The 11,530-nt window shown below is 55.2% G+C and overlaps 1 protein-coding gene across 1 annotated transcript in view; it reads left to right on the top strand.

The window, feature by feature from the left end:
- The window catches only part of WNT3 (Wnt family member 3), a 46,409-nt gene extending 35,769 nt beyond the window's left edge, over positions 1-10,640 (top strand). The window contains exons 3-4 of the mRNA XM_041461983.1: positions 7,355-7,620; positions 10,161-10,640. Of these exons, the coding sequence (XP_041317917.1) occupies positions 7,355-7,620; positions 10,161-10,640 (746 nt within the window). The remainder of the gene's footprint in view (positions 1-7,354; positions 7,621-10,160) is intronic.
- Positions 10,641-11,530: the final 890 nt, after the last annotated feature.

Below are 11,530 nucleotides of genomic sequence, written 5' to 3'. Positions count from 1 at the left end.
AATTTTCATAACACATTCTACATGTGCACAACAGGTGCAGCAAGTGGAGATAGGAATTGTTTCTTATTCTTTTCTCTGTGAGTTTTCTCTGAGCTTTCTCACAGCTTCCCAGGAAAATCCTGGCAGAGAGCTGTCTCTCTCTGTTCAGAGGACATGTGGTTACCACACTCAAGTGCCAGCTTTCAACCCTGATTTCTCCAGTTTCTTTCTCTTCCAAGTTTTTGGCGTGTTCCCATCACAAGGAGGGAAAGGTTCCCATCCCAGGAGCTCAGAAGGGCCGGAGAGGATACAAAGGAAGGGAAGGTTTAGCCCCAAGCACTCTCATGTCTTCTGGGATCAGGGGCTCCCTGTCCTGGGCATGCAGCATTTCCAAAGTGGGTCCAGCAGAGCCGTGGGAAGAGCCAAGGAGAGGGGCTGTGGCTGAGCTCTTTGGGATCAAGGCAGAGCCACTGAAGCACAAACTGCCCACCCCAGGAGAGCCCTGGGCTCAGGTTTCCCCTCCAGTGAGCAACCGTGGTTGAAATCCGTGGTCCTGATCAGGCTTAGTTCAATAAATCTTTTTTTCAATGGGATTTCAATGAATCTTTTCACAAATGAGCCCAAAAAGCAGGAAACAAGGAGAGGTTATAAATTCATTTTCCCTCTCCTCTCTCTAAACTCCTCATTGTGCCCTACTCCCAAAATGCCACCTTCTAAACTGGCACAGGTCAGGCACACTGGGGCACTGATGAGGCACCAGAAAATTGGGGTTCCCAGTGACATCATGGGGCATTATGCTGGAAAAAGTGAGAAAGGGCCCCAAAACAGCCTGGAAGGAGGTGCTGGAGGGACAGATCATAGAATCACCACATTCCCTGAGTTTGAAGGGATCATCCAGTGCAGCTCCTGCCCTGCCCAGACCCCCCAAAATCCCACCCTGGGCATCCCTGGCAGCGCTGTCCAAACCCTCCTGGAGCTCTGGCATTCCCTGGGGAGCCTGGGCAGTGCCAGCCCCTCTGGGGGCAGAACCTTTCCCTGAGATCCATCCTGACCCCCGAAGAGAGAGGGGATGTGGTTGAGCTCACAAGGCTGGTGGCAGAGCTGAGAGGTGCTGGCAGCTCTGAGGAGGGTGGCACCAGCCCTGCTCGTCCCTGACAAGGGCTGTGGACACTCCTGGGACTTCAGAGATCATGGAACAGGCTGAGCTGGAAGGGACCTTTCCAAGAGCATCTGGTCCCACTCAGCCTCTTCCTTGGATGGAACAGGAGTCACAGACTGGGTTGGGTGGGACAAAGCCCTGTCCCACATCTCAGATGTCCCAGAGCCCAGATCAAAAGGCACTCCCACCAAACTGATCCAAGCAGAGAATTAAGAGCTCCCAGTGGATAAAAATCTCCATTTTCTCCCGTGGATTCTGTTCACTCTGTGCCACATTCAGCACAAGGGACATCCACAGGTGATATTTTGGTTTCTTTTGGGCCCATTATCTGGATCCTGTGGCCACCATTGCCATGTTCCCTTTTCCTGATTTCCAGCACACCCAGGGGTGCAGCCCCACAAACCAAACCCAAACCCAAACCAAGGCAATCCCTGTCCCAGCTCACACTCTGCATTTGGCCACAATTGTTGGGGTTTCACCTCACAAACACCTGGGTGAAATCCCCTGTCAGCATTAACTTGGATCATCTCAGCTGCTGCTCCCTCAGGTGGATTGAGGCTATTTTGGAAAAGCTTCAAAGGTGCAGTTCTCACTACAACAGCATCAAAAATCTTTTCTAATAGAGCCTGAAAAGAAACTGAGGGTAATTTCATTTTAAAGGAGCTTCAGACATGTTAACCATGGTCACTTGCAGTGAAGGAGGGCTCGGCCTGCAGAGCAGCACAGTGTGGGAGGGCTCAGCTGAGCAGACGTCATGTCCAAGTGTGTGTCCAAGCCTTCCTGGGCTGCTCCTCCCTGGGGCATCCTCCAGGCTGTGAGCTCTGCTGCCAGTGTGGGGGCACAGGGCTGCCCTCCCTGAACACCCAAGGGATTCCTGCCTCCAGGGCCTCCCCAGTGTCACCCACAGCCCCAAGCTCTCCTCCTGCAGCCCCTGGCAGGGCACAGAACACAAAGGCAGCTCAGAGAAACCCCAGGGGCTGAACCCATTTGGGAGCTGCTGAACAACTCCCCTGGCGAGGCTCTGCCCTCACCCACCCGGGCTCTCCACGTTTCCCACCCCAGAGTCAGACCCACAAGGTTTTGGCTGCTGTGGGTGCCCAGGCTTTGGTTTCCTAAGGCCACTGATGATCCTCTGCAAGGCAGAACAGGCTGGGAGAGCTGGGGGTGCTCACCTGGAGAGGAGAAGCTCCAGGGAGAGCTCAGAGCCCCTGCCAGGGCCTGAAGGGGCTCCAGGAGAGCAGGTGATATCTTGGTTTCACAGCTTCATAAACACAACCAAAACCATTTCCCCCTCCTCTTCCTGGCTGCTGACACCAGTGGGTCCCTGCAACCCAAAATCTCTTTATTGGACAGAAATTATTGTTTGCAGTGGTGCTTTGGAAATGGGCATTTTATGGTACTGGCTTCAAAGAACTGGAGAAATTGGGGTGAGAGCAGGACTTTGGGCTCTTTCCCAACAGCCCCCTGGAGAATGCAGGAGTCCTGGTGAATCTTTCTTTCAAAGCCCCAATATTCTGCAAAGAAACAGTTCATGAAATCCTTTTTTTCAAGTTTCAGCCTCCCAGTGAGGGTAGGTATCATTTCAGATCCCCAAAATGTCAGTTGAGAATTTCAGTGAAAATCATTCCTTTGTGTTAATGTGGGATTCTTTGCAGGAACCAGGATTGTCAAGCCTTATTAGAGCACTAATAGGCACCATGAGATTCATTTCCCCTCTGTTGTGCCAGGGTGTATTTTGGGGTAACTGTTGTATTTACTACCAAATAACTTGTCAGCAGGGCTCAACACACTCTGATTTGCTGCCTAATAAAAGCCTGTCCTAAATTTCAGCACTTAAAATATCAGAAAGTTTTAATTTTCTTTAAAAAATGGTCACTAAAAAACTGTCATAAAAAATTCTAAACAAGTTATGAAAGAACTGCTCAAGCACTGAGACACTGAAAATCTCTCAGCACCTTTTCTGTCAGCGGGAAAGCACTTAAAGATCAGATTTGAACCATCCTCCCTGTAATGAGCAAACTGAACTTTGAATTTATGGAGAATATTTTAAGATGCTTTCGGCTGCAGGGACTCGAGCAAAGCCTCGTGTGTGGACTTGCCTCAGCATCTCCACACAGCCCGAGCTGACAAGGTAAAATATCACCCAGAGCCCTGAAACTCTTCTGACAGATGGAGAAAAATGAGTGAGCACGTTGGATATTCAGCTTTCCCAGTCCCCCTGTGACATCTCCAGACAGCCCAGCATGTATTTATCCTGGTGTCTCACTAACCTGTAAGTGGAGCAGTTAAAAATAAACAGCATCATCTGCAAAGGAGGACACATCAAAGCCCAGCCCATCTGATGGTGGGGATTATTCACATTTTTGAACTGTGCTCGTGTCTTTTCCCTGCTGCCTTCAAAATTAATGAGCAGATTGAGGATGGGACTGGAGTCACTGTGTGGCAGCGAGGAACACAGGATCCTTTGAGATTCCCAGAGTCTGCTCAGGAGAGCTGGAGAGGGACTGGGGACAAGAATCTATCAATGAAAGGACACAGGGAATGGCTCCCACTGCCAGAGGGCAGGGCTGGATGGGAGATTGGGAATGAGGAATTGTTCCCTGGCAGGGTGGGCAGGCCCTGGCACAGGGTGCCCAGAGCAGCTGTGGCTGCCCCTGGATCCCTGGCAGTGCCCAAGGCCAGGCTGGATGGGGCTTGGAGCAGCCTGGGACAGTGGGAGGTGTCCCTGCCATGGCAGGGGGTGGGATGGGATGGGCTGCAAGGTCCCTCCTAACCCAAACTGTTCTGTAGTTCTGTGATTCTATGTTTTCTTTTTTCCATGTCTTATTTTTTAGCCCAGGCCATAAAAAAAAAAAAAAAAAAAAAAAAAAAAAAAAAAAAAAAAAGTGGGGTAAGATCATGTTTTTACAAGCAGATTCCCCAAGATGATTTATACTGCAGGTGTGCAGTCTGGGATAAGGAGTGAAGAAAAACCTGCTTTCCCCTTCCCTCCTTTCCCTTTTCTTTGTAAAATAAGGTCAGCTCTTATCTCAAGCCAATGGCTCTTCCAGCCAAGTCCTGCCCACACCAGGGCTGAGCCAGCAGCCACACATTGCTCTGGGGGGGGAGCAATCACAATTCCTGATGAAGTCCAGGATTTTGGTTAAAGCTGGCACACACACAGGCTGGCTGCGAGGGCAGCTGGACAGCAATTCCTGGGCTGGGCAGGAGGAGCAGGGCAGCAGGGCTGGACTGCAGAGGTCAGCTTTGCAGGCTCACACCTTTCCCCACTCCCTGAGCTCCTGTCCTGGCTGCCCTGGCTCCTCTCCTGCCCTGGATTTTGCGTGGCCAAGCTTTGGTAGTGAGGAGCTCTGTGAGAAGCTGCTGGAAGCTTTCTCCATGTCCAGCAGAGCCAGTGTCAGCTGGCTCCAAGACGGGTGGGCACTGGCCAGGGCTGGGCCAGAAGCAGAGGCAATGCTTCTGAGAGAACAGATTTAAGAAGGAAAAATGAGTTACTGTGCAGTTGTAACTGTGACCGGAGAAGAGCAGGTGAGGAACAGCTCTGCAGACACCAGGGGCAGAGGAGGAGGAGGAGGAGGAGGAGGAGGAGGAGGTGCCCCAGGCACCAGATCTGAGGTTCCCCTGCAGCCCGTGGTGCAGCCCATGGTGAAGAAGGATGCTGCCCTGCATGCTTCCATCCACCCCTGGAGGACCGTGGTGGTCCCCAGTCCCTGTGCTCCTGTCCCCTCAGCCCGGGCTGCCCTGGCTCCTCTCCTGCTCGGGACATTCCCGGGAAGATGCTGCGGGGCCGGGGCAGGTGCAGGGGAGGCAGCTGGGCCCGGGCTGCCGTCGGGGGTCCCGGTGAGCTCGGCTAAGCCCCTGACACGAGCTGTGAAAAGGCAGACCCGCACCACGATAACCCAGGGCTTTTCTCAGCCATGACACTCGCAGTCATTTGCATCTAAACAGGGGTGTGTGGGATCAGGGGCCGGCTTGATATAAACTCAGCAGCTTAAAGGGAGGGGGAGGGAAAGGAGAGAAGGAGAGAGAAAAATAAGCTTATACCGATGAGAAAGAGCTAAGCTTCCTCCCCTACTGTGAGGCAGGGCGAGCGATACCATCGCAGCGCCGCAGTCGTTTCAAATCGCTGCCGCATTCACACGCCCTTTAGCCATTCTGGGGGGCTGGGGAGCGCCATCAATAGGGATTTCCCAGCCGGGCTGGCGGGATTGGAGGGTGACGGCAGGACAGGGGAACATTGCCCCGTTGCTACGAGGTGCTCCTGGGGAATGCCAGTGCTCTGTGCCGTGGGTACGCTGGCCGGCGGAAACATTCCGCATTATGCTGGTAATACAGTGTGACACCGCGGGAACAATGGCAAATTGAGTGTCCCAGCAGGTAACGGGCCTGGCTGGGAGACAGTCGCAGTGGTGCACTGTCAAGGCGGCTCTAATCCTCCCTCGCCAGCCCCTCCCCTGGTTCTGGGAACGCTGCTCCCGCATTTCATCTCTGGGAAATTCTCCCAGCTCCTCGCCCAGAGCCGGGCGAGAATTTCAAGGCGAGCGGTTTGAGCGCAGCTCGCTCCCCCCCGCGCCGGCACCGTGCGGGGAACACGGGGACACGGGGGGCACAGGGGGTACGGGGGGTACAGGGGAAGCTGCAGGAGCCATGTCCATCGCAGCCTTGCCCGGCGGGCACTGCCAGCCCGGCTCGGTCCTGCCCAGCCCGGCTCGGTCCAGCCCGGCTCAGCCCAGCCCGGCCCAGCCCCCTGGCAGTGACCCTGCTCCCGTGCCCATCCACACCTCCCAGGGACAGCGGAGCCACCTCGGTCCCGAGAGCGACTCGTGTCCTCCCCCTGTCCCCGGGCTGTCCTGGGCTGGGGCCAGGAGGGCTCGCTGGCTCCTTGATGCGATCTGCAGTGGATCAGGGGCCACCCAAAGAGCCTTTGTCAGGCTGAGACACCTCACTGGCAGCAGGGACCTTCCACCGGTGCCCACAGCCCCCAGCGGTGCCAGTAGGAGCAGCTGGTGAAAGATCCCCTAGGAAAACCTGGCTGGTGATCCCTGCTGGCACATCGGAGATGGGAAGGGCAAGGAGGGAAGAGTTTGAGCTGAAAGGAGATGAAAACCTCAGCAGGGTGCTGCCAGCACAGCCAGGACTGAGCAGCCCTGCTTGGAGATCCCATTTGGAGCTCCCCGGGCAGGGCTGCACATTCCCACAGCTGGCAGCCACCCACAGCCACCTCCCCTGAGAGCCTGCTCGGGCTGGCATCAGCTCAGCTCGGCAAACCTGGCTTTTGGGAGCCAGGGCCACCTCTGCAGAGAGACTGAGGCTGGGGAGAGGGGCCTGCTGTCCCCAGGCATGAGGGCAGGGATGCAGGGGACAGCTGAGAGACGGCTCCTTCATGGCTCCTGCTCTGGAAGGAGGGGACTGGCTCCAAGGTGATTTTCTCAGCAGAAATTTCTGATTCATCCCGCATCTGCTGATGACTGTCCCCATGATCTGATCACACCAGACCCACGAGGCAGTCAGAGCCCTCCAGCCCAGGCTCCACAGCCCCTGAACTTTGGCCTCCAGCCCCTCCTGCACACTGGCACAAGGTTGGATTGACCCCAACATCTGCTCTGGATTTAGAGACCTGAAGTCTCCATCCTCATAGATGGGCTGAAGCAGCCTGGTGTCACTGCCCAGGGAGCTGCACCTCTGCAGAACTCTGAGCCAAAAGGTGTCCCAGGGAAAAAGCTGCCTCTGAGATACCAACTGTGCTTGGGAGAGCCTGGGTCAGTGCAGCCACTGAGGCCAAGGTCAAACCCCTGTTCTCCCACCGTGTGTCCTGGATCATCCAAAACCTTTCCCCAGGTCAATGAGCTGCTCCATCTCTAACCCCTGGCATGGAGCCCTTCTCTGGGTTCCCAGGCCAGGAATTACTCCAGTAGCTCTCTCCTGAGGCCCCTCAAGCTGCTACTGACACCTTGTTCACCCCTGAGCTGGATGAAATCCTGGACCCTGTGTTTGGGAGATGCTGCAGCTGTGACCCCCAGAGCTGGAGTCACAGCCCTGCCCCACCTCCTGCTGCCCAAGGGCAAGGCTGGCCGCTCCCGCTCCAGGAAACCTCCATTAACAAATTAACAGAATAACTTCTGGCTTTCCAGTGAGGTTGAGGTGCTGCTGGGGGAGGCTGGGAAGGAGAACACCAGTGTGGCACTGACCAGTGACCCCCGGGCTCTGTCTCTGCAGCCACTCGAGAATCTGCCTTCGTGCACGCCATCGCCTCGGCCGGGGTGGCCTTCGCTGTCACCCGCTCCTGCGCCGAGGGCACCTCCACCATCTGTGGCTGCGACTCCCACCACAAGGGACCCCCGGGCGACGGCTGGAAGTGGGGGGGGTGCAGCGAGGACGCCGACTTCGGCGTGCTGGTGTCCCGGGAGTTCGCGGACGCGCGGGAGAACCGGCCGGATGCGCGCTCCGCCATGAACAGGCACAACAACGAGGCCGGCCGGACGGTGAGTGCCCAGCGGGCAGGCTGGGTGTGGTGTTTGAGAGGGGCTCCAGGGCGAGGGAAGAGATGAATCACAGAATAATGAGGTTGGAAGAGACCTCTAAGATCATCAGGTCCAACCTATGCCCTAGCACCTCAACTAGACTGTAGCACCAAGTGCCATGTCCAGTCTTTTTTTAAACAATCTGACTCCATGATCTCAAAAGGCTGATATATTATATTATATTATATTATATTATATTATATTATATTATATTATATTATATTATATTATATTATATTATATTATATTATATTATACTAAAACTATAGAGAAAGGATACATCAGAAGGCTTAACAAGAATGAATAATAAGAACTCGTGACTGCTGCCAGAGTCCCGACACAGATGGACCCTGATTGGTCATTAAGTTAAAACAATTCACATGAAACCAATCAAACATGCACCTGTTGGTAAACCATCTCCAGACCACATTCCAAAGAAGCAAAACACAGGAGCAGCAGTCAGATAATTATTGTTTTCATTCTTCTCTGAGGCTTCTCAGCTTCTCAGGAGAAGAAATCCTGGCGAAGGGGTTTTTCAGAAAATATCATGGTGACAGCTGAGGTCCAGTGGGGACAGGCTGAGTGGCCAGTCCTGCATGGATGGCCCAGTGCAGCTCCTCCTGATGGAGTGGGACCACAGGAATTCCCAGGCAGCGACTTTCTAGGATTATTTTCCAGGGCACAGCATTTCCTCTCCCTCCAAACAGACATGTGGGGTTAAGAGCTAAAATATTCCTTGATTCCAGTGCAAACAGAATTCCAGAATTCTGTTTGGGTTGACGGGACCTTAAAGCCCAGCTTGTTCCACACCCCTGGCATGGGCAGGGACACTTTCCACTATCCCAGGCTGCTCCAAGCCCTGTCCAACCTGGCCTTGGACACTTCCACAGGTGGGGCAGTCACAGCTTCCCCAGGCATCCTGAGCACCTTCCAAAGCCATAGAAACCCAACCCCAGGTCAGCAGTGGCTGAAGAGGATTTTCCTCTCAGTGCCTCCTTCCTGCATGTTCCCTATTATAACATTATCCCACCCAGTGATTCCTTGGAGTAGATGATAGCCACAGCCCCATCCAACTGGAATATTCCATTCCATTCCATTCCATTCCATTCCATTCCATTCCATTCCATTCCATTCCATTCCTGCAGCCAGCAAGTACCTGGGCCTCTGCCTGCCCTGGGTCATTTGCAAACCCAGTGGGACCTTTCCAACAGTGCTTGAAGCTAACACTGATATGAGTTTTCCATACCACAGCAAGTAGAGGTGGAAGGAGAGAAGCCTGACAGCTTCCAGCACCAAAATCCCCCACCAAACTCCAGTAATTTTATTCAAAATCAGTGATTATTTTGCTCCACACAAAGGAGATTTTGGTGAAGAGTCCTGTCTGTAGATTCCAAATTTCACACACTTTTTAGTACAAACTGTTGGACTTGAGACATAAATGAAGGGTCATTAGCAAGGAGAGAACAGGGATCAGTCTCCATCCACAGGGCTCAGAAACATCTCCAGCCCTCAGCTTTTCTGGGCTCCGACTGTCCACACACATAGCACAGAAAGGACCCCCACAAAAGGATCAGACATTGGGACTAGGTTAGACTGGATTAAGATAGACTGGATTGGATTGGATTGGATTGGATTGGATTGGATTGGATTGGATTGGATTGGATTGGATTGGATTGGATTGGATTGGATTGGATTGGATTGGATTGGATTGGATTGGATTGGGTTGGATTGGATTGGGTTGGGTTGGGTTGCGATGGGATGGGTTGGGTTGGGTTGGATGGGGTTGGGTTAGGTTGTGTTGGATGGGGCAGATGATCAGAGCAGCTGCCCACCTCAGCTGTACTTTTGGAGTGTGACATCTCTGGGGCATCTCCAACCAGCCCATGCTCACAGAATCACAGAACCAGAGAATATCCTGGGCTGGAAGGGACCTACAGGGATCATTGATCCATCTCCTGCCCTGCCCAGACACCCCAAAATCCCACCCTGGGCATCCCTGGGAGCACTGTCCAAACCCTCCTGGAGCTCTGGCAGCCTCGGGGCCGGGACCATTCCCTGGGGAGCCTGGGCAGTGCCAGCACCTCTGAGGAAGAACCTTTCCCTGAGATCCAACCTAATCCTCCCTGGCTCAGCTCCAGCCATTGCCTTGGGTCTGGTCACTGGTCACAAGAGTGAAGAGATTGATGCCATCCACTGCTCCTCTTGAGGGTGTGAGGACCTCACTGAGGTCTAACCTGTCTCCTCTCCTCCAGCTGAACAAACCAAGGGCCCTCATACGGCCCCTCCAGACCCTTCCCCATCCTTGTGGCCTCCTTTGGACGCTCTCTAGTGGCTTAATGCCTTTTTTTATGTTGTGGTGCCCAAAACTGCCCCCAAAACTCAAGGTGAGGCTTCCCAGACCAAGCTTAGATCAGACATTTAAGCCCAGGTGGCACAGGCAGGTGATGGAGAGCAAACCCCATGTTCCACCCACTGCTCTGACCGTGCTTTGCCCCGCACAGACCATCCTGGACCACATGCACCTCAAGTGCAAGTGCCACGGGCTCTCGGGGAGCTGCGAGGTCAAGACCTGCTGGTGGGCCCAGCCCGATTTCCGGGCCATCGGGGACTACCTGAAGGATAAATACGACAGCGCCTCGGAGATGGTGGTGGAGAAGCACCGCGAGTCCCGGGGCTGGGTGGAAACTCTCAGGGCCAAGTACGCGCTTTTCAAGCCGCCCACGGAGCGGGACCTGGTCTACTATGAGAACTCCCCCAATTTCTGTGAGCCCAACCCGGAGACGGGCTCCTTTGGGACGAGGGACAGAACGTGCAACGTCACCTCCCACGGCATCGACGGCTGCGACCTCCTGTGCTGCGGGCGGGGCCACAACACCCGGACTGAGAAGCGCAAGGAGAAGTGTCACTGCATCTTCCACTGGTGCTGCTACGTCAGCTGCCAGGAGTGCACGCGGGTCTACGACGTCCACACCTGCAAGTAAGCACAGGTGGGTCTGCACTGGTGGAGGTGGCTCCAGAGCAGGGCTGAGGGGTCCATCAGCCCCGTGGTCAGCCCCACACGTGGCCTCACGCTGCAGAGGATGGCACAAAACTCCTGGTGGCCCCAGCCAGGGCACAAACCCAGGGCACTGAGAAGGCTCTGGGCACCTCACCCAGGCGAGGTGTGACTGCTGGTCCCTTGGGCAAGACAGACTGCCTGGGGAGGGCAGGACAGGACAGGGAGGGCAGGACAGGACAGGGAGGGCAGGGACAGGACAGGGAGGGCAGGGACAGGTCAAGATGCCCTGGAGAGCAGGGACAGGACAAGAGCAGGGACAGCACAGGGAGAGCCTGGAGAGGACAGGGAAGGCAGGGACAGGACAGGCAGCAGAGACCAGGAACAGCTGGGTCCCAGTGAGGCACAGCCCCACAAGGCAGAGCTGCTGCCACAGCAGCCCCCGAGCTCCCAGCTCTGTCCTGCTCCACAGGTCCAGCCCCTGCAGGCACCAACACGGGGACTCAGGTGGAAATGGGTTGTTCACAGTGAAAGCTCCCCCAGCTGCTGCTGTCCTGGTCTCAGCAGATGCAGTGGGCAGAGGAAGGAGCCCCCAGCCCAGCCCAGCCCAGCTCCCTCCTCCCTGCTCCAAGGTGATGCTGGAGAGCCGAACCTGTCTGAGCACACCAACAGAGCCCACCGGTGGTCCCTCCTTCCCCCTCCCCTCTTCCCTCTCTGTTCCCCCTGCCCCACATCTCCCATGGAGCCCTTCAGGCAGGCAGAGCTCAGAGCTGACCCCCTGGCACCTGGCCCAGGACAGGAGCAGGGCACAGGGCACTGCTGCCACCTCCTACAGGGCACAGCATCGTCCCAGCCCCTCCTCACCGTGCAGCTGCG

The sequence above is a fragment of the Pyrgilauda ruficollis genome, unplaced genomic scaffold (genome assembly GCF_017590135.1).
Source record: "Pyrgilauda ruficollis isolate IOZ18807 unplaced genomic scaffold, ASM1759013v1 scaffold159, whole genome shotgun sequence".
In the NCBI taxonomy this organism is placed as follows: domain Eukaryota; kingdom Metazoa; phylum Chordata; class Aves; order Passeriformes; family Passeridae; genus Pyrgilauda; species Pyrgilauda ruficollis.
This window is presented reverse-complemented; position numbering and strand designations above follow the sequence as displayed.